We start from the raw sequence: 23,162 nt of genomic DNA on the forward strand, positions 1-23,162 counted from the left end.
AATAGTGAAAGGACCAAGGCAGAGACATCTCCAACTCACCCCTTGTTTGGGTATCAGCCAGCACGTCAACGACTTAAATCTAGAAATAGTTTTCTAAGATCTACAGAGACACTCGCTGGGACACCTCAGCAAGCGAGAGTCCAAAAGTGGCAGGCTCAAACCCAGCACCTCAACCAATGGCTGATACCAAATGAGAGACTCCCCCCTGGGCACACAGAAGACTGGGCGACTTGGAAGGCACTGAACAGACTGCGCTCTGACACCACAAGATGCAGAACCAATCTTAAAAAATGGGGCTATAATAAATGGGATACATGAAGCATGTGTTTTAGAATTATTGGGGTAGATATCTACCCAAGCGTCCATAATTGACCATAAGACATTATCAATGAGGAAACATCATGGCAAAGCCAGCAGAAAAAACAAAGCAAGGCAGCACCATGAAAAGAAGAGGGAGAAGGGGAAAAAATGCTAAAAACAGCAATTAAATTATTTCTGATGAGTTAAAATGGCTTAATACTGGATCTGAACCCATCCAAATGCCATAAGGGTTTAAAACAAAGGCCAGAGAGAATAAATACAGTTTTTCAAAAAATCTGTGGAGTCTGGGTTCCATTATTAACTGCCAATGACGGCTTGAAAAGCAGGAAAGGGCAACAAAACTTTTTGGACTACAACTCCCATCAGCCTAGTCAGCGTAGACAAACGGCGGGGAATGATGGGAAGTGTAGTCCAGCGCCCCCTGGAGAGGGAAAGGAAAACATATCGCTTCCCTCTCTCTGTGTGTATTGGTATGAAGCGAAATCTCGCCTGAAGGATCATTTTGTGTGAAGGAGGCGGGATTTCTCCTTTCCCCGTAACCGGATTGGCCAAAAGTAAATAAATAAATAAAGGCCTTCGCTCCTATTGGCGGAAAGGAAGGTGGGTGTGGCCAATTTGTCATGTCCCTCAAAAAAAGAAACCGTTCCCTTGGAAAGAAGAAGCGAGGGCTTACTGCGCATGCGCACACACACACACAGAGAGAGAGAGAGAGAGAGAGAGCGTGAGCAAGAGGAGGGGGCAGGTCGAGGCAGCCTGTCACAAAAATTAAATAAGCATAGACCTTTGCTCCTATTGGCGGAAAGAAAGGGAGCTGGGCGTGGCCAATGTGCCATGTCACTATTTATTTATTTGTCAGGGGCAGACCAAGCAGTTGCATTGCATTTTTTAACAAAACAAACAAACAAACAAAACACAAAGTTTGCAAGCTTGGTAGTTGATTAAATGTCCTTTGACCAGTATTTGGACACTTGGCGTGCCTCTGGTGTTGCTGCAAGAAGGTCCTCCATTGTGAATGTAGCAGGGCTCAGATTGCATTGCAGTATGTGGTCAGTGGTTTGCTCTTCTCCACACTCGCACGTCGTGGATTCCACTTTGTAGCCCCATTTCTTAAGGTTGGCTCTGCATCTCGTGGTGCCAGAGCGCAGTCTGTTCAGCGCCTTCCAAGTGGCCCAGTTTTCTGTGTGCCCAGGGGGGAGTCTCTCATTTGGTATCAGTTCTGGGTGTGAGCCTGCCACTTTTGGACTCTCGCTTGCTGAGGTGTTCCAGCGAGTGTCTCTGTAGATCTTAGAAAACTATTTCATGATTTAAGGCGTCGACGTGCTGGCTGATACCCAAACAGGGGATGAGCTGGAGATGTCTCTGCCTTGGTCCTTTCACTATTGGCTGCTACTTCCCGGCGGATGTCAGGTGGTGCAATACCGGCTAAGCAGTTTAATTTCTCCAGTGGTGTAGGGCGCAGGCACCCCGTGATAATGCAGCATGTTTCATTAAGAGCCACATCTACTGTTTTGGCGTGGTGAGATGTGTTCCACACTGGGCATGCATACTCAGCAGCAGAGTAGCATAGCGCAAAGGCAGATGTCTTCACTGTATCTGGTTGTGATCCCCAGGTTGTTCCAGTCAGCTTTCGTGTGATATTGTCCATGCCGAGGCGGCCCTTTCAGGAGCGGCTCAGGACTTCATGTCTGCCATGGCAACCATGGGGCTGTCCCAGCAAGTATCTGGCCCCACTCATAGTGCAGGACATACATTGGACTTGGTTTTCTGCCAGGGATCGGAGGAAGGTGGTGGGGTCGAGGAGCTGACCATCTCTCCGTTGCCATGGACCGACCACTTCCTGGTCAGATTTAGGCTCACTGCACCCCCTAACCTCTGCAGAGGTGGAGGACCCATTAAGTTGGTCCGCCCCAGGAGGCTTATGGATCCGGATGGATTCCTGATGGCTCTTGGGGAGTTTCCCGCCGCCTCGGTAGGTGATCCTGTCGAGGCCCTGATCACTCTCTGGAATGGGGAGATGACTAGGGCAATTGACACGATCGCTCCGGAACGTCCCCTCTCAAGTAGCCGAGCTAAACCAGCTCCCTGGTTCACCGAGGAGCTGGCAGCGATGAAGCGAAGGAAGAGGGAACTAGAGAGTGTGTGGCGTTCAGATCCGAGTGAGCCAAATCGAACACGGTTTGTGTCCTTTTTAAGGGCATATGCCGCGGCAATAAAAGCCGCAAAGAAGGCCTTCTTTGCGGCCACTATTGTGTCTGCAAAGAACCGTCCGGCTGAGCTGTTCCGAATTGTCAGAGGCCTTTTAAATCCCACCACTCAAGGTGGGAACCCTGACGATTCGACTTCTCGCTGTGAAGCTTTTGCTCAGTTCTTTATAGACAAAGTCGCTTTGATCCGTTCTGGTCTGGATACCATGTTAATGGCAGTCTCTGAGGATGTAACACGAGCACCTGCTTGTCCAGTTTTGATGGATTCATTTCAATTGGTGAAACCCGAGGATGTGGACAAGATACTTGGAGGAATGAGGCCAACCACATGCATCCTGGACCCCTGCCCATCCTGGCTTCTAAAGGAGGCCAGAGGGGGATTGGCTGAGTGGGTTAAGGTGGTGGTTAATGCTTCCCTTCGGGAAGGCAAGATTCCAGCGAGCTTAAAACAAGCTATAATAAAACCGCTGTTGAAGAAACCATCACTGGACCCCACTAAATTCGACAACTATCGGCCAGTTTCCAATCTCCCCTTCTTGGGCAAAGTCTTGGAACGTGTGGTGGCCTCACAACTCCAGGTATTCTTGGTAGACACGGATTATCTAGACCCGGCACAGTCTGGCTTTAGGCCAGGACATGGTACCGAGACAGCCTTGGTCGCCTTAGTGGATGATCTGCGCCGGGAGCTCGACAGGGGGAGTGTGTCCCTGTTGGTGCTGCTGGACCTCTCAGCGGCCTTCGATACCGTCGACCACGGTATCCTTCTGGGACGCCTCGCAGGGATGGGTCTTGGAGGTACTGTTTTGCAGTGGCTCCGGTCATTCCTGGAGGGTCGATCTCAGAAGGTGTTGTTGGGGGACACCTGTTCAACCCCACAACCATTGTCTTGTGGGGTTCCTCAGGGCTCAATATTGTCTCCCATGTTGTTTAACATCTACATGAAGCCGCTGGGGGAGATCATCCGGAGTTTCGGGGTACGGTGTCATCTGTACGCGGATGATGTCCAACTCTGTCACTCCTTTCCACCTGCTACTAAGGAGGCTGTCCAGGTCCTGAACCGGTGCTTGGCCGCTGTGACGGTCTGGATGAGGGCGAACAAATTGAAATTGAATCCAGACAAGACAGAGGTACTCCTGGTCAGTCGCAAGGCCGAACAGGGCATAGGGTTACAGCCTGTGTTGGATGGGGCCGCACTCCCGCTGAAGATGCAGGTTCGCAGCTTGGGTGTGACCCTGGACTCATCGCTGAGCCTGGAACCCCAGGTTTCGGCGGTGACCAGGGGAGCATTTGCACAGCTAAAGCTTGTGCGCCAGCTGCGCCCGTACCTTGGGAAGTCTGACTTGGCCACGGTAGTCCACACTCTGGTTACATCCCGTTTAGACTACTGCAACGCTCTCTACGTGGGGTTGCCTTTGAAGACAGCTCGGAAGCTCCAACTAGTCCAACGCTCGGCAGCCATGATTTTAACAGGAGCGGAGCGCAGGGAGCATACAACCCCCCTGTTGCGCCAACTCCACTGGCTACCGATCTGCTACCGGGCTGAATTCAAAGTGCTGGCGTTGGCCTTTAAAGCCCTAAACGGTTCCGGCCCAAGCTACCTATCTGACCGCATCTCTGCCTATGAACCCACGAGGAGTTTGAGATCTTCCGGGGAGACCCTGCTCTCGATCCCGCCTGCTTCTCAAGCTCGGCTGGCGGGGACGAGAGATAGGGCCTTCTCGGTGGTGGCTCCTCGGCTGTGGAACGCCCTTCCTACGGACATTAGACTAGCACCATCTCTAATGGTATTCCGCAAAAAGGTGAAAACCTGGATGTTTGTGCAGGCGTTTGAGTAATTTAGTGCAATCTGGTAATGGAACATAGGAATGGAACAATGGACGACGAACCTGGACTACGCTTGGATGATGAGAAGATTGGGTACGGTTGTTTTTTGTAATAATTGTGCATTGTAATTGCTTATTGGTAATTTATGGATAATGTGTTAAGTCAATTGTTATATGTTGTATGGAACCACTGCTGTTTCTACTGTTTCTACTGTTTGTGAACCGCTGTGAGTCGCCTTCGGGCTTGAGATACAGCGGTATATAAGCAAAGTAAATAAATAAATAAATAAATAAATAAATATTGTTTCTAGCACCCACTTTTTGCTTGATGTTCAGGCAGTGCTTCTTGTAGGTAAGAGCACAGCCCAGAGTTACTCCCAGGTATTTGGGTGTGCTGCAATGCTCCAGTGGGATTCCTTCCCAGGTGATCCTCAGAGCTCAGGATGCTTGTCTGTTCTTAAGGTGAAAGGCACATGTCTGTGTTTTAGATGGATTAGGGATTAGTTGGTTTTCCCTGTAATAGGCAGTAAGAGCACCTAGAGCTTTGGAGAGCTTCTGTTCAACCAGCTCAAAGCTCCCTGCTTGAGCGGTAATGGCATGATCATCAGCATAGATGAAACTCTCTGTCCCGTCTGGCAGTGGCTGGTCATTTGTGTACATGTTGAACATGGATGGAGCAAGCACACTCCCCTGAGGCAGGCCGTTCTTCTGTTTCCGCCATCTGCTTCTCTGGCCCTGGAACTCAACAAAAAAGCTCCTGTTTTGTAGCAGGTTTCCTGTGAGGTGGGTGAGGTGGTCGTCCTTTGTGATATTATACATTTTTCTCAAGAGGAGGCGGTGGTTTATATTATCATAAGCCGCTGACAGGCCTATGAAGGCAGCTCCTGTGATCTGCTGCCTTTCAAAGCCATCTTCTATGTGCTGAGTCAGGTTCAGCACTTGTGATGTGCAGCTTTTGCCTTTCCTGAAGCCAGCTTGCTGTGGGATCAGACAGGGATCTATTTTTTCCATAATTCTATGCAAAATAAGTCTCTCCAGGACTTTGTAGAGGTGGCACAGCAGGGAGATTGGTCTATTTGAGAGAGAGAGAGAGAGAGAGAGAGAGGAGGGGGCAGGTTCTAGGCTTCCTGTCACAAAAAATAAATATGCAAATTCCTTTGTTCCTATTGGAGGAAGAAAGGGAGCTGGGCGTGGCCAACTTCTGTGTGAGAGAGATTGAGAGAAGGGAGGGGGCAGGTCACAAAAATTAAATATGCAAATACCTTTGTTTCTATTGGTGGAAGAAAGGGAGCTGGGCGTGGCCAACTTGTGTGAGAGAGAGAGAGATTGAGAGAAGGGAGGGGGCAGGTCACAAAATTAAATATGCAAATACCTTTGTTTCTATTGGTGGAAGAAAGGGAGCTGGGCGTGGCCAACTTCTGTGAGAGAGAGATTGAGAGAAGGGAGGGGGCAGGTCACAAAAATTAAATATACAAATACCTTTGTTTCTATTGGTGGAAGAAAGGGAGCTGGGCGGGGCCAACTTGTTTGTGTGTGTGTGTGTGTGTGAGAGAGAGAGAGAGAGGAGGGGGCAGGTGGAGGCATCCTGTCACAAAAATTAAATAAACATAGACCTTTGTTCCTATTGGTGGAAAGAAAGGCAGCCTGGCGTGGCCAATTTGTCACGTCACTCAAGAAACCGTTCCCCCCTTATTTTTTGTTCCCATAGGTTTTGGTTTTCCATCTTTCCATACTGCGCTTGCGTACAAGGGGGAGGGAAGGCCCCGCCCACTAATTTAGCCCCGCCCAATAACGTAGCCCCGCCCACTAAGCGACGTCGTTCTTCTCCTCCTGCCAGGCGCGCGCTCGCTCATTTGGCTCGGAGCCGGCCAGCTGAGAGGTTGTGTCTTTAAGTATCAGTCAGAAGGCAGGAAACTGAATGTAAGAAAGGGAAAAGGGAGTGATGCCGGGTTTGCGAAGAAGGAGGAAGAGGGAAGAAGAAGTTCACACCGTGTGAGAAGGGAAATAAACCAGGCTCTGCCCGCAAAAGAAAGACCCCATGAGGAGCAGTGCCAGGGCCTCGCAGCCTCGGTAGCAGCGGCGAAATGTGGCTGAGCGGCCGGTGGGCGCTGCTGAGGATGGGCCACTCCTTCTTCGCCTCGGCCCCGCGCCTCCATCCCCGCAGGAGCCGGAGTAGCAGCTGCTGCTGCTGCCTGGGCAAAAGACTGTGGCCTCAGCCTTTGTCGGCTTCTCCTTCTGCTTCTCCTTCGTGGGGCTGCTGCTCCTCGTCCTCCTCCTTCCCTGGGAGGCGGTGGCTGGGCACTCACCCCAAGAAGGAGCCCATGGAGGCGCTGAACACGGCGCAAGGGGCGCGGGACTTCATCTACAGCCTCCACTCCACCGAGAGGAGCTGCCTCCTGAGGGAGCTGCACCGCTTCGAGTCCATCGCCATCGCCCAAGGTGAGCCAGGAAGAAGGAGGAGGAAAGTGGGAGACTCCAGGGCCAACTTGGGCCCTCCAGGCGTTTTGGACTACAACTCCCACAATTCCTAACAGCCGGTAGGAATTGTGGGAGTTGTAGTCCAAAACGCCTGGAGGGCCCAAGTTGGCCCAGGCCTGGTGTAATTGCAATCTCTTGCAAGTTACATCATTGGTGGAGTTCAGAATTCTCTCTGAGCTATAAATCCCAGAAACTACAAATGTCAAGGTTTATTTTCCCCAAACTGCACCAGGGTTCACATTTGGGTGTATTAAGTATTCGTGCCAAGTTTGGTCCAGATCCATCGTTGTTTGAGTCCACAGTGCTCTCTGGATGTAGGTGAACTACAACTCCAAAACACACCTTCCAATATTTTCTGTTGGTCGTGGGAGTTCTGTGTGCCAAGTTTGGTTCAATTCCATCGTTGGTGGAGTTCAGAATTCTCTTTGAGTTAAGGTGAACTATAAATCCCAGCAAGTAGATATAGGTGAACTACAACTCGAAAAACTCAAGGCTCACCTTCCAATATTTTCTGTTGGTCGTGGGAGTTCTGTGTGCCAAGTTTGGTTCAGTTCCATCGTTGGTGGAGTTCAGGATGCTCTTTGAGTTAACGTGAACTTTAAATCCCAGCATCTAGATGTAGGTGAACTGCAACTCCAAAAACTCAAGACCAGTGCTCACCTTCCAATATTTTCTGTTGGTCGTGGGAGTTCTGTGTGCCAGGTTTGGTCCAATTCCATTGTTGGTGGAGTTAAGTGTGCTCTTTGAGTTAAGGTGAACTATAAATCCCAGCAACGACAACTCCAAAATAACAATATCAATTCCCTCCAACCCCACCTTCCAATATTTTCTGTGGTCGTGGGAGTTCTGTGTGCCAAGTTTGGTTCAATTCCATCGTTGGTGGAGTTCAGAATGCTCTTTGAGTTAAGGTGAACTATAAATCCCAGCAATGATAACTCCAAAATGACAATATCAATTCCCTCCCAACCCCACCAGTATTCAAATTTGGGCGTATCAAATTTCGTCCAGATCCATCATTGTTTGAGTCCACAGTGCTCTCTGGATGTAGGTGAACTACAACTCCAAAACTCAAGGCCAGTGCTCACCTTCCAATATTTTCTGTTGGTTGTGTGAGTTCTGTTTTGCAAGTTTGGTTCAATTCCATCATTGGTGGAGTTCAGGATGCTCTTTGAGTTAAGGTGAACTATAAATCCCAGCAAGTAGATGTAGGTGAACTACAACTCCAAAACTCAAGGCCAGTGCTCACCTTCCAATATTTTCTGTTGATTGTGGGAGTTCTGTGTGCCAAGTTTGCTTCAGTTCCATCGTTGGTGGAGTTCAGAATGCTCTTTGAGTTAAGGTGAACTATAAATCACAGCAATGACAACTCCAAAATGACAATATCAATTCCCCCCAAACCCCACCAGTATTCAAATTTGGGCGTATCAGGTGTTTGTACCAAATTTGGTCCTGTGAAGGAAAATACATCCTGCATATCGGATTTTTACATTACGATTCATAACTGTAGCAAAATCACAGTTATGAAGTAGCAATGAAAATAATGTGATGGTTGGGGGTCACCACAACTTGAGGAACTCTATTAAGGGGTCATGGCATTAGGAAGGTTGAGAACCACTGCACTAGAGAATGAATCCACTTTAAATACGGTTGCAGAATTCCTTCAGAATCCCAGGGTTTGTAGTTTAGTGAGAAGCCTTTAAGATCCTCACTAAACTACAAACCCCAGAATTCTACAGGCGGCAGAAACGGGATCTAAAGTGGATCCATTCTCTAGTGTGATGGAGTACCAAGTGGTGTCGAACAAAGTGTAGATCAGATATGGGCCAATTTGGGCCCTCCAGGTGTTTTGGACTTCAACTCTCACAATTCCTAACAGCCAGTAGGTTGTTAGGAATTGTGGGAGTTGAAGTCCACAACACACGGAGGGCCAAAGTTTACCCAAGTATAGCTGCACCTGGAAGTGCATTTAGAATGAATGCAATCCGACAGTACGCCAGCCATGGTGCCATGCAATGGAATCCTGGGAGTTGTAGAGTGCCAGTGTCTCAACAAGCTGCAATTCCCAGGGTTACTTAATATTGAGCTGTCACAGTTCAAAGCGGTGTCAAACAACACTTATTCTATACAGTGCAGATTAGACTTGGGCTGTTAGGAATTGTGGGAGTTGAAGTCCAAAACATCAGCAGAGCCCATCCCTTGGATTTGCAATATTTTCAGCGTCTTCACCTTCTCTGCACAAGACTCCTTGGTGCTTTGCCAAACTACAACTTCGAGATGCCCATTGACCTGGATGTGTGTATTTCAATGCCTTCTGATAACATTTCAACTGCTATGGCACATGTGTGTATTTGACGCCGTAAAATAGAATCCTAGCATTTGTAGTTTTACCAATGTTTTCTCTGCAACAAGAGTGCCGCGGTCTCAACAAGCTGCAACTCCCCAAATGCACTTCTGGGTGTCTCTGTACACCAGCCATTGGGGGAAAAAACTTCAGCTCTCCAGGTGTTTTGGACTTCAACTCCTACAATTCCTAACAATTCCCTCCAAAACAACAGGAGGATCCATGATATTGAGCCCTTGCAGTTCAAAGGATTGTCAAATGACACTAATTCTGTACACTCTACAGCAGGTCTGGATGAACTTGGGCCCTCCAGGGATTTTGGACTTCAACTCTCACAATTCCTAGCAGCCAGCAGGACTTCAACTCTCACAATTCCTCACATCTGGAAGTCCAAAACACCTGGAGATTCCATGATATTGAGCCCTCATAGTTCAAAGTGGTGTCAAACGACCTCAATTTTATATGGTGTAGATCAGGCCTGGGCAAACTTGGGTTGTCCAGGTGTTTTGGACTTCAACTCCCACAATTCCTAACAACCAGTTGAAGTCCAAAATGCCTGGAGAGCCCAAGTTGTCCCAGGCCTGCAGTATCTCATAGCCTTGAGCGATGGTAGTTGAAGGTCTTCCAGCTGTTAGGAATTGTGGGAGTTGAAGTCCAAACTTGGAGGGCCCAAGTTGGCCCATGCCTAGTGTAGTTGCACCCCAAAGTGCATTTGGAATGAACGCAGGTTGACAGTACTCCGACTGCCATGGCTCCATGCAATGGAATCCTGGGAGTTGTAGAGTGCTGGTGTCTCAACAAGCTGCAACTCCCATGGTTCCATGATATTAAGCCCTTGCAGTTTAAAGTGGTGTCAAACAACACTAATTCTATAAAGTGTAGATCAGGCCTGGACAAACTTTTGTCCTCCAGGTGTTTTGGACTTCGACTCCCACACGTGGAGGGCCAAAGTTAGGAATTGTGGGAGTTGAAGTCCAAAACACCTGGAAGACCCAAGTTTCACATGCCTGTTGTAGCTGTACCTGGTAGTGCATTTACACTATAGAATAAATGTAGTCTGACAGTACTTGTGTGGTGGAGGCTCCTCCTTTGGAGGCTTTTAAACAGAGGCTGGATGGCCATCTCTTGGGGATGTGTTGAGTGCAATTTTCCTGCTTCTTGTCAGAGGGTTGGACTGGATGGCCCACGAGTCTCTTCCAACTCAATGATTCTGTACTCCAACTGCCATGGCTCCATACAATGGAATACTGGGAGTTGTAGTTTGGTTAGGCACCAAGTGCCTTGAAATTGTCAAATGCATGCCTGTGACACCACTCTGACTGGTCTTTAGGCTTAGTCCCAGTGTCTCACAACACTATAACTCCCAGGATTCTATAGTATTGAGTTGTGGCAGTTCAAGTGGTGCAGTGTTGATGCGTACTGTGGGTGTTGACAAGCTGGGACACATCTAATGGAAACAACTCAGGTTGCTAAAGGTCTGGAAACCATTCTCTGCAATACTTAGTGAGCTTGGGAAAAAGGTTAAGAGAGGACATGGTAGTAGCCATGTTTGGATCTTTGAGAGGGTTTTCATGTTGAAAACCAAGCAGTCTTGTTTCTTCTGCTTCAAAGACAAAAGACGCACAGAGAGTTCGGTTCAAACTACAGAGAAAGAGATTAAACCAAAACATTAGGGAAAATCTTTTTTATTTAGACAGGTTTTTAAGATTGTCAGGGGCTTCTGTGATTTTATATGCTTTTAATGATTTTTAATACTGTTTTAACGCTTTTATATTTCTATATTTTAAGTTGTATTGCAATGCCTTTAGTTGTGAGCCGCTTTGGGTCTCCGTAAGGAGAGAAAAAGCGAGATATAAATAAATGTAAACATAACAATTTATTTATCGTGTCAGGAGCAAGCCAAACAGTTGTATTGTATTTTTTAATGAACAAACAAACCACAATGTTTGTAAGCTTGGTAGTTGATTAAATGTCCTTTGACCAGTAGCTGGTCACTTGGAGTGCCTCTGGTGTTATTATAAGAAGGTCCTCCATTGTGCATGTATGTACATGCATAATAATAATAATAATAATAATAATAATAATATAACTTGCATGATATGAGGATTACATAATAAATAAAAGCTTACTCAATAGGAGGATTTAAAGATGGAACTGCAAAGCCAGGTAAGGTAATCTCAGTGGTGAGCGGCACACTGGATGCAGTGCCTAAAGACCTTGGCCTGCACTTAAAAACAGTTGGCGCTGACAAAATTACCATTTGTTAGCTGCAAAAGGCCACCGTACTTCGATCTGTACACATTATTTGGCAATACATCATACAGTCCTAGAACATGTGTCCAGCATGTGATCAAATACAAAAGCCAGCATTGTGATCTTGTTTGCTGTGTACCAATCTTGTTGTGTATCAAATAATAATAACTTCATGACAATAAGAGCTATTTGACAGTGGAAGTGTGGTGGAATCTGGATGTTTTTAAACAGACTGGATGGTCATCTGTCAGTAGTGATTTGATTGTATATTCCTGAACCATAGGGGATTGGACTGGATGGCCCTTGGAGTCTTTTCCCTCGCGGAATAGGGTGGAATATAAAGTTATTTATGTATGTATTCCACCTTTCCCCTTTTCACCTTACAGCCCACTTCTCTTCCTTGCAGCTTGATCCATTGTGTGCTTATTTTGAGTACGGCAAGAGTTAAAACTCACAAGTCAGGATTGCAGGCGTCACTCGGCGTGAACTCCATCCAGCGTTTAGCCATCGGAGCCTAGTCCAGCCTGTGCCTTTGTTCTCTTTCCGTGCAAGAATGCAGCTTGGCAGTATTTGAGCCATAGCTTTAAATGTATCCAAAAATGTTTTCTTGGGATGTTGTGTATCCTTTACTAACCCCTTAGGTTCTGGATTAAGAGTGCAAGGCCTAGGTTGGGCTGTTATTTTTCCCTGCGGCTGGAGGAACCGAAACAAATCCCTGACACTGCAGCGATTTACTGCCTGAAATAGTGAAATGTCTCAGAGCATATGGGAGAGGTTAGCTGTTTATGATCCCACTCGTCTAGATTTAAGGAACTTAACTCCTACATCAAGGGACATTGGCGTCTAGGGCAGGATTGAGCCTCTAGGCCCAGGCATGTAATTTTATGTGATGTGTACTAATTTGCTTTAGGAAAAGTCTGTTGCCAACACAGAACGTACACAATGCTCTCACAGATTACTTGATTGGATGTATGGGTTGCCACATTTGGGTGTGGCTTTTACTTTGCTTTTGAGGACTTTCATTTCCCATTATTTGGCAATCCCAATGCTTATATAGGGCTAAACCATACTCATTGGATGATACTATAGTCTTAACCAGCCCTTTTTTTAGCAGTTACGACAGTTTTGCCAGAAGGAAAGTTCAGTTATTTATTTTGATGTTCTAAGTATTTGACACTTCAAAACAAAGATATTTTTGAGATGTAAAATATCTCAATATTTATCTGAAAGAGAATGAGAAAGATTTGAGACTTTTGTGTATTCCTTCCAACAACGTATTCTTAGTACATACATAGTGCTGTGGGTGGGCACATGACCCAAACTCCTGCTGTGCCATTATCCTGCAACGTGTCCAAACTGAAGCTGTTGTACCAGGCATTACTTGCAGTATTTTAATGTGGCCTGTTTGCTCCACCCTGCTAAAATTTTGTAGCGTGATTTGTGCTAATGATACTGTGACGTATTTGGTTGGTTTGTTAATATAAGTCAAAGCAGTTATCTTCTTTTGAAATCTAAGGTCGTCAATGGAGCAGAACTGTTCGTTTTTAATTCACAATAAAAGATGAGAATGAAAGCTTACATACTATTTATAGCACTAGTGATTCAAGCTTAGAAGAACGAAGGCTTGTGAATAAAAATGCATCCTTTAGCATAATATAACAGGCATTTACAGATGGAAGGCTTTGGCATGCAGAAAATTTTGTGAAAGGATATGGATACAGCACAAATTATTCATGAAGAAGCAGTGAAACAAATAAAAAACATGTTAATTGAGAATTAAGCTTATTATCAGGCCTCCTGGTGGCACAGTGAGTTAAACAGCTGAGCTGCTGAACTTCCTGACTGAAAGGTTGGCGGTTTAAATCCGGGCAGTGGGGCGAGCTCCTGGTGTTAGCCCCAGCTTCAGCCAACTTAGCAGTTCAAAAACATGCAAGTTTGAGTAGCTCAATCGATACCACCTTGGTGGGAAGGTAATGGCGCTCCATTCAGTCATGCCAGCCACATGACCATGGAAGTGTCTTTGGCTTAGAAATGGAGATAAGCACCATTACCCAGAGTCAGATTCAACTAGACTTAATATCAGCTTATTATCATAAGGATTTCAACTATTAGTTTAGATACAAAAGTAGGTTTTGTGTGGAGGAGACAAGCAAATAATTCAAGGCATCTTAATGCTCAATTTTGGTTCATGATAAAACTTTCTGAGCATTTTGTTTGTTTTAAGGTATTACGCTTACAATCATACTGAAGTAAAAGATACAGAGATTCTGTAATTATGTGCACACATTTACATGAAATACAACAATCCTGCACAGTACGGGGCTGTCCATTTGCAGTGTCAGGACATTTTCTCTGTCATATTGACCTAGTGCACCAAATGGCTTATTCTGGAACACTGCTTTATATACAAAGCTGAATCACAGTGTGAACAATGTCCATTCAGCTTTTTCTATTGTGAATGAGTACAAATAGTATGGGTTCTTATAGATGTTCTCATTATTTTTATCTTAAGTTTGAAATTACTCTAACGATACTGAGTTTTATCTTTCTTCCCTCTTCAATTTACTGCTGAGTAGTTGTGTCAGCTGATAAATCCAGAGCAGTCTCAGAGATGAAAGGCCCAATTGTTTACTACTGAATGATTTCACTTGGAAAAATAATTAAACTCAACCTGAAGTTCTGATTCCTTAAATACCACTTACAGGCAAATTTTAGCAATCTTTTATAGCTGACTTTTGGAGTTTCGTTGACTATTTAGGAAAAGGTTTGCATTTGTCTTTCATCCATTTAAGTGTGTCCTTGAAAAGGGCAATTGGGTGCTTTAGACCTGGTCACTTTTTCCTTTCTGGGAAGGAATTTTAATAACTGTTTTAAACTAAGAGTTATAATTAATGGAAGAATGTGTCCCTTTGCTATTTATGTATGTAAAAACAAGTGAGTTCAATGAAGATTGTGTGGTATTTGTATATTGTAATCATTTACATGGCTGCTTACTTTTACTTGTAAGGACAGTTGGGAAATAATTTAAATGCTGCGAGAATGCAACACCTCAATTACCAGTCAGTTGATTTTTTCATTAAATTTTTACAGAATGAGAATATTCCCAACTTGTTTTTACAAGAGATGCTTCTGTGCTGCCTGATTCCCAGTATTGTAGAACTGGAGCAATGTAGCGTCTTACAAGGAGGATTTTTCTCTTCAGATTTGCTTTTAGCATTTTTGTCCTAGCACAGCATTCTTTCCACCCAACCCTTTTGGCATGGGAGTGCCATTGTGGGAGGAGCAGTAGACTTCTATATATATAGGCATGGAAAGAATGAATAACAGTTCCAGGCTCTCCTGCTGCAAAACCTTTGTTTTTTGCCCTGATAGCCTGAGAAGGGGGAGATTATAGTTGCTTGTCTGTTTGAATACAGAGGAGTGAGTGTGCTATAAGCTACACATCTAGTCTTATGTGACATCTCAAGAACTCAGGTAATGGCTCAAAGCAGTACGTATTACTTCTGGATTAATTTTTAAATGTTTCAAAAAGATTTGATTCTCAGATTGTACTTGGCTATTTTTTCCCTTATTTAATGCAGTTACTCATATTTCTTTGGCAGCATTTATATTGAAGGGATCAAAGAAAGCAGTAAGTGCTGACTACATTTGTTGAACTCTATAAAATCTTTAATTTCCTCTCAGAATGATTAAATAGTAGCAAGACAACATGTTAAAACTTACATAGAGCTAAGAAAAAGCTAAATTAGATCAAAAGTTACATAAGTAGCCATTGTTGTCAGCATGAAAAATCAAAACATGAAAATTGTGCTATTTTGGGGAAGGTTTTGACAGTGACTCAGAACAACAGTTTGTCTTATAGAACTAAAAATACAATATCACCTATTTAATAGTTTGTCTTTTTTGCAATAACCAGGCATTTTTATATTATGAAATATTATAAAGTTTTGTAATAATCTCTTTCTTATAGTGATGTTAATCATGATGGATTAACAGGAGAAGATTAAATATCAAATATATTCCAAATTGTACTTGAAATATTGTAAATCACTTTTTTTAGTTATGGGAAATAGAACAATATCCACCTTCCAGTTTACCTTTCCTTGGCTACACCTGCCCCCCTAAAGCCATTTCTTGACCAGTGCAGAACTGGAAAGGGGCAGCAGATGAAGTATCCACTTATCTTCTTATACTGTACCTGCATTCAGAACAGTGACAAGATTTGTAGAAACCTGTGTAGAACCTCTATAGATCCTTGTAGATAGCTAGACCTCTCTTTACTATTGCTCATCAGCCAGGAAATGGACTTGTTTGTTAGGGTCATAACTGAGAAAAGGAGGGGTTGGGAATACAGGAAATGCTGCTATGTGCATCAAAGCTATATCTCCCAACTGAGGGTCTCAATAAATCATTCACCTCAAATTGATTTAAATCTGAGAGCATTGTTTTAAGATACATGTGTTTCAGATTTCAAGGTTTTTTATCACAACCTTTGAACGTTTTATTTATTTCATGTCCAAAGCGGCTAAGTAATTTTAGACCAAAAACAGGCAACAGCAACTGCATTGTTTGTAGCTTTAAACAGTTCTTCCTCTGTGCATGAGGCAGGGCATCGTGGGCAAACATACAGATGTTGAGTAGTTTGTTCTGCTCCACAATCACACAAGGTGGAGGATTCTTCTAGGTAGTACCATTTTGCCAGGTAGTATTTTGATCTGCCCACTCCATTTCTGGGTCTGTTCAGGGACTTCCAAGTTGCCCATTCTTGGTTTACCCCTAGAGGAAGACCATCATGGGGGACCAGCCAGTTGGGATTTTCTGGTTTATAACAACAACAACACTTTATTTATATATATGTGAATCTTGTTTTCCTTCTGAATGAACATGTTTCAGATTGTGCTACATATTAGTTTCAATGAATTACATAGCACTGGCATGTGAATCTTAAACGTCTTAACACTGAAAGATAAACTAGCATGACTTACTGTTTATGTTTGAAAAACTTTAGCATCTAGATTTCCTAAACCACTGGTACCATTTGAAATGTCAAGGAAGCAGATAGTGCAACTGGAGCCAGACAGTAAGTGGGACAGACTAAAGTTTGACTTGCTACTTAAGCATGGATGATATGAAAAGATGCCGCTTGAGTCATGAATCTTTTGTGTGGAGGCTTGTAGCATATGCCCTGCTGTGTCTCCATTTTAAAAACTTCTACATAAATATATTAACAAATCTGTCAAGTGACCTGGAGTGTTCTTCTAACACAAATTACCATGTGCTTTCCATTTTCATCTTTATATGGCCACAAGTTCTAGACAGGTGTTCAGATTAACTTTAAGGAGGTGAGATTTTTTTTATTCTTCCTGATTTATTACAAATTATCTTCTTTTGCTGAGATCTTAAGTCTGCACAAATGTTATAAAAGATTAATGGAGTAAAATCTTCAGCAAGATGTAATGGCATTTTAAACTAACATAGATCTATTTTTATCAAAGGGTTTTGGATGATTATTTGAAGATATCCTATGTATCACTCAGTCTAGAGTAACATAATTTATGTTCTTCCAAAACCTTTCCCATACTGACTTTGTCCAACATCTTTGAAAAGGATGACTTTACAAATATTGCTAACATTTTTCTGACTTGTATTAATTCCACATGAGACTCTGCTTATGAAGATGCAGAGTCTAAAGCCGTTCAGCAGTGGAACTCTCTGCCCTGGAGTGTGGTGGAGGCTCCTTCTTTGGAAGTTTTCAAACAGAGGCTGTATGGCCATCTGTCAGGGGTGATTTGAATGCAATATTCCTGCTTCTTGGCAGGGGGTTGGACTGGATGGCCCATGAGGTCTCTTCCAACTCTTTGATTCTATGATTGATTCTATGTCTGTCATTCTGTTTCATTCAGTGATCAGCCGAGTCTCTCAAGTCTGTATATGAAGGCAACAAATCATCTTGTTTCTTGTTCTCAGATGCTTATATAGCTGTGTACTGGTATACCTCAGCTAATGAACTGGTATTAATTCTTGACAGAAGGTTTGGTGCTAGACTTGGCAGAAATAAAGTAGGAAGAATAGAGTTCCTGCAGCTCAAAAAAAGAGAGAGTGCAATAATTGAAAATGTTGCAACTAATTATTTATCCCAAACTAATAATATGCACATATGAATGAAATGACCAAGTCAGGTAAGCCTTGCATAAGTAAACAAACAATTAAAAACCTTCTAGAATTCCATAGAAAGCTTTTTCCAAAATGCATCCAAATATTTCACCACCGCTTTTATTTATTTTATTTATTTATTTAGAAGTTTTATATACCGGTCTTCTCAACCTCAGAAGAGGGACTCAGGCCGGTTTACAACATGTATTCATATACAGTAATATAAAACAGTACAGTTTCTTATGATTTCAATTTTGGTGGCTTGTTTAAAATGCTTATACATGATGGGATGGTGCCGATGGAACAGACTTAATCTGCTTTCCCCTTTCTTCTCTATTTTAACTTTCAAACATGTTTAGTAAGTAATTTCCAGAGGCAGCTGCTGTTTGTCTTGCTTGTTGCAGGCAGACATACACAACTTTTGTAATAGTGGCAAGAGCAAAATTACAAGTTTTATGACATTATTTGCTGCAGTCATGTTGCTGAAATTAGATACCCAAAGTCTATACAGTAGACCTTCAGTTAACAACTCAAACAACTGACAAAAAACCTGAAGAAACAATGCTTTAAATTAAAAAATTAAATTAAATTGTTTTTTGCAGAAATGTTATATTAAGTTTTATTTTTGGTCTTTATTTGCTTCTAATTTCAATATTTCAATATTAATACTAAATCAGTACATTGTGGTATAGTATAGCATAGGGTATAGTATTTGGTTTTTTGTGCGAGAAGCGACTTGAGAAACTGCAAGTCGTTTAGCTTCTGATGTTAATTAAATTAGTTAAGCTTATTTTTAATAGTAACTTGTCAGGAAACTAGAAACTACATTTCTACTTCATGGTCTCTGTGAATCCCGCAATTGGGTATTCTCACGCATGCGCAGAGCACAACACAGAGTTTATGGTATCGTATAGTATGGGATATAGTATTAACTTAGCCTATTTTTAATAGTAACTTGTCAGGAAACCAGAAAGTACATTTATCCTGCATCAACAAATCCCACAGGTGCCAACAAGCTGAGACGTTACTGTATTACTTCTCTTTTTCACCAGCCTCCCATATTAATGTTACTAAAAGAGTAATCTAACTTGTAAGGGCAAGGAGAAGCAGGGAAGGGACTGCATGGATATAAAAAGACTTTGTAAAAAGGACTTTAAAACATGAGGGGCTTCATTAACTGAGGTATGCCTGTTCTATTTCTGAATGCTTAGATTTTATCCATTCTTTGTAGCTAGTATCCATCATCCATGAATTGTCTATTGCTGCTACTCTTTTGAAGCCATCTAAGTAAGCCTGTCACAATTCTGAGTGGCAGTGAATTCTGTCTGTTAATTATACCCAGTCTGAAGGATGTCAGGCTGTCCTGAATCTTTTACCAGTCACTGCCATTTGATCACACAAGTTCCAATTCTGTGAGGGACAGATTTTCTCTTGCCTTTTCACACCCTTTCATGTCTGTCTTGTGCTAATTCTAAAATTTCCTCATAGAAATTGGGCTCTTGTACTCCTGACCATTTTGGTTTCCCTTTTCCTTAATACTAACACATTTTTATTTAGATGGCCAACTCCGAGAAATTTACACAATTTTTCAAATTTGACTTCACCATTAGTGATGAACACAACATATCTTAATAATGCTCCTTTATGAGTAAATGTTTATTTACAGTACATATATTCTGCCCTTCTCACCCTGAAGGGGACCCAGGGCGGATCACAGAACATTCAATACCGATTCTACAATGACAAGACAGACAACAGATAAAGGGATATCTAGGCATTTTCTCATCATTCGGCATCTTTTGGAGGTTGTGCTCCGTTCCGGCCACAGGGGGTGCTATCACTCCTTGCTGAAGAGCTTTCTTCGTAAACTTTCCTCTGAAATGCCATACCTAAAATATCTCCCCGCTTAATGCGATTCCTATTCATCTACTCACATTGCTGTTTTGATCCTCTTGGTGGGCAGGGAAGCTGGGCTGAAGGTCAGGAGCTCACCCTGACACAGCTTCATACTGTCAACCTTTTGGTTGACAAGATTGCAGCTGGTGATTAACTTGCTGTGCTAAATGTTGGAAATGTTGGATTCTTTCTTCTCCTAATTTGCTGGCTTTGGGTATACTCCAGTATTCCTCACCATTGGCAATTCTTGCTACAGCTACTGGGAGCTGCATTTTAGCAACATCTAGAAGACTACTCTTTGCTTACATCAGTCTTGAGCCCTGAAATAAAACAGAATTCACTTCTATATTCGGTTTTAGTTCAGGTCCGAGCTGTAGAACAGCTGGTTAATCACCAGTGACAATAGATCACCGCTGACCGGAGGGTGGCAAATTCGAAGTCCGAGTCAGATTGAGCACCCGACTGTTAAGCCTAGCTTACTGTCCATCTAAGCAATTCGAAAACAGCTGAGCTTTGAGTGGAGAAATTAGGGACTGCTTAAAACAAAGAGGTATTTTAAGACACCATCAAAATACCGGCGATCAAAGAACAAGGAGGACATACATCAAAATGACCCAGCATAATAGTGGATGAAGAAACAGCTCCCCCCTGCGGCCAGAATCAAGCATAACCTCTAGGCGTCAAAGTTGGAAATGCCAAAATACCTCTATCTGTCTGTCTTGTATGTCTAAAAATTGCATTAATTGTTTGCCATGTATTGCGATCCGCCCTGAGTCCCCTTTGGAGTGAGAAGGGCAGACTATAAATATAGTAGACAAAAATATTTTTATTGAACTAGTAAAAAAATAACGTACTGCATACAAAATGCCTTGGTTTCTCATAAAAGGAAACATGACTCTGACATATACTTACCTTTGAATTGCCACATTTTTGTTGCTGTTTATTTTCTCATTAGTGAACCAGAGTTGTGTCTTTCAATATACATACTGAAAAAAGACACTCAGGATCTAGAAAGGTCTGTATCGTACAGGTGAATAAAGATGTACAGAAGCTACACAATCAGTAATTCGAGCAATAGTTTTTGAGATTATCTCAAACTATAAAGTTCTGGGCTCTAACAAATGCTGCAATTGTTTTTCCTGACAAGTTAAACTTTGTAGTTTCTGTTCACATTCTCTTCTTGGCGTTTGAAGGTTTTTGACAGATAGGACAAATATGAGATTAGGTATAGTTGATTTTTCTCAAAGATGTGATTTTTTGATCCAAAAAGGTATTGATCGTTTTACAGAGTTTTCTGTGGTATATGACCATTTAGATTTCAAATACTGCTGAGTTAGGGTTAGATTCCAGTAGAGACAAATTGGACTAGGATACCGTAAATTACCAAGTCTTTCAGCTAAGAAGATTTTTATTTTCTTAATGGATTCCTTTATAATATTCTTGTCAAAAATATCTGACTATTGATTGAGTGTTGGAATTGCTTTAGGGTGAAAAAAAAAGTCTTCAAGAAAAGTCTGTAGAGCTAAGAAATATGATTATTTTTTGCTTCCGAAATACATTTCAGATGATGTATTTTGATCTGCCCCTCTTATATTATGACATATAATTCAAATTGTGTCTTCTTTGAAATGTATAGTAGATCAGACCTTTGAAAGTATAATGTCATTTTCTGAAGAGATGAGGGAAATGATTATTTGATTTTTTGGAGAGAAAGAAACTATTTGTCACTTGAACAGCAGTGGCTAGCTCAATATCAAAACTATAGTAGTCTAGTTTTATACGTCTCTTGCACATTAAAATCTTCAATTAAGGTCTTCCTGAGGGTATTTATGCCATTTTTGGTGCTATCGTAGTACTAGTGAAAGGTTGTCTTAGGAGTGCTGTCTTTCAACCAACGGGAAGAACCCTTCCTCGTATGTTTTATTCCCCATATCTCTTATTACGCTTGTTCTTCTCCGAATTAGCTCCAACTATTGTCTATTCCCTTCTTATGTTGAGATGCGCCATACTGTATGTAATACTCTACATGATGCTAGATGAGCACTGAATATAATGGGAGTTCCCTCAGTTTAGAAACTATTTATCTATTAAGGCAGGCTGAAATAGCATTTACCCCTTTTTTGCAGCACCACAAACAATCATATAGGGTTGGAAGGAGGTTATTTGAGGTTACTTAAGAGGGGTAGTAGGAAGAAAATGTTGCTATTGGTGCTGTTTTGTGTTTACAAGAAATTGTAAACTATAGCAACAGATAAAAGAACCAACCTGTCAGAGTCCCTCCTCAGTGAAAGAAATGGGAAATATAAAATCCCTGTTAGTGCAGTAATGAAAAGACCCTTCATATTAAATAACCTAATTTATACTTCTGTATTTACAAGGAGTTCGGAACATTTGACTGTAAGCTTTTCTGATGATTTTGATGTGTCTTGCACTTCAGATTGCTATTTTGAAGTGTGCGTATTATACTAATAATTGCAGCAAGTTGAAATCAGTATAATGTTGTGTGTGCATGTAGTATGTTTTTATATGTATGCCTAATCTGCATTTCCCCCAATTTGGGACTATATTGTTAAAATCCACACCAAAGTTAAATGGCATTAAATAATAGAAAATTAAAATCAGGTTATAACATATGTTAAGATGCACACTCACACCAGCACAACAGTTAGCAAGGCACATTATTTGGTGAATGGACCTTATGCAATCAATCATCAGGCACATGTCTAAACAGAAAAGTCCTTGCTTGTCTATGAAAAGAAAGTAGGGAGGGTACCAATCTCTTTTCTCCAGGAACCAAGTTCCAGAGCATGACAGAAGCCATGCGGAAGACCCTCCCATGTTTTCTAATCATTGTACCTTTTGGGGTGGTGGGACAGAGAGAAGGGCATCCCCACCAGATCTCAAAACATAGGTTGGTAGGTGAGGGAGAATACATCCTTCAGATAACCTGGACCTGAGCCATATAGAAATTTACAGGTAAAAATTAGCACTTTGAACTGTGCCTAGAAATGGGTTGACATCCCGTGAAGGTGTGGCAACAAAGGAGTTGTATGTGTTGGTGAAGGTTTTCATGGCCGGAATCACTGGATTGCTGTGAGTTTTCTGGGCTATATGGCCATGTTCCAGAAGTATTCTCTCCTTAGATTTCATCCACGTTTATGATAGGCATCCTCAGAGGTTGTGAAATTTGTTGGAAACTACAGACCTCACAGTCCCTTAGGATGTCTGACATTGATTCGGGTGAAACATCAGGAGAGAATGCTTCTGGAACATGGCCATACAGCCCAGAAAATTCAGCAACCCTAAGAAGTTGTACTTTCCCTGGAGCCAGACCAAGTTTATAATCTGGCCATAGCTCTTTGAACCAGGTGAAGTTGCCAAACAGTCTTCAAAGGCAGCACCACACATTGTGCTCATTGTAACTAAGATGTGTGACACGAGCCAGATCTGACATCTCAAAGAACAGGCATATCTAGCATGCAAACCTAACTCTGCAAATGTACTGGTAGTCAGGGGAATGTAATACTATCCAGCATTGCTTTATTCTTTACTTCCTGGTCAGACTTTTGATTGGAGTGCCTCTGTCTTGCCTGGATTAGGCTTGAGTTTGTTTGCCTTCTTCCAGTCCGTTACTGAAGACAGGCACTGGTTTAGGACCAAAACAGCTTGCTTGGTGTGTTTGATAGAACAGAG

General features: G+C 42.6%; 1 protein-coding gene across 3 annotated transcripts in view; it reads left to right on the top strand.

Moving 5' to 3' along the window:
- The first annotated feature begins 6,173 nt into the window (after positions 1–6,173).
- TMEM65 (transmembrane protein 65) overlaps positions 6,174–23,162 on the top strand; it is a 32,418-nt gene continuing 15,429 nt past the window's right edge. Inside the window, exons 1-2 of one of the 3 annotated variants that reach the window (XM_067467305.1) lie at positions 6,174–6,787; positions 16,429–16,500. In XM_067467305.1, coding sequence (XP_067323406.1) covers positions 6,433–6,787; positions 16,429–16,500 — 427 coding nt within the window. In that variant the 5' untranslated portion in view covers positions 6,174–6,432. The remainder of the gene's footprint in view (positions 6,788–16,428; positions 16,501–23,162) is intronic. The other 2 variants (XM_067467306.1, XM_060775858.2) reach the window with 2 other exon arrangements.

The sequence above is a fragment of the Anolis sagrei genome, chromosome 4 (genome assembly GCF_037176765.1).
Source record: "Anolis sagrei isolate rAnoSag1 chromosome 4, rAnoSag1.mat, whole genome shotgun sequence".
In the NCBI taxonomy this organism is placed as follows: domain Eukaryota; kingdom Metazoa; phylum Chordata; class Lepidosauria; order Squamata; family Dactyloidae; genus Anolis; species Anolis sagrei.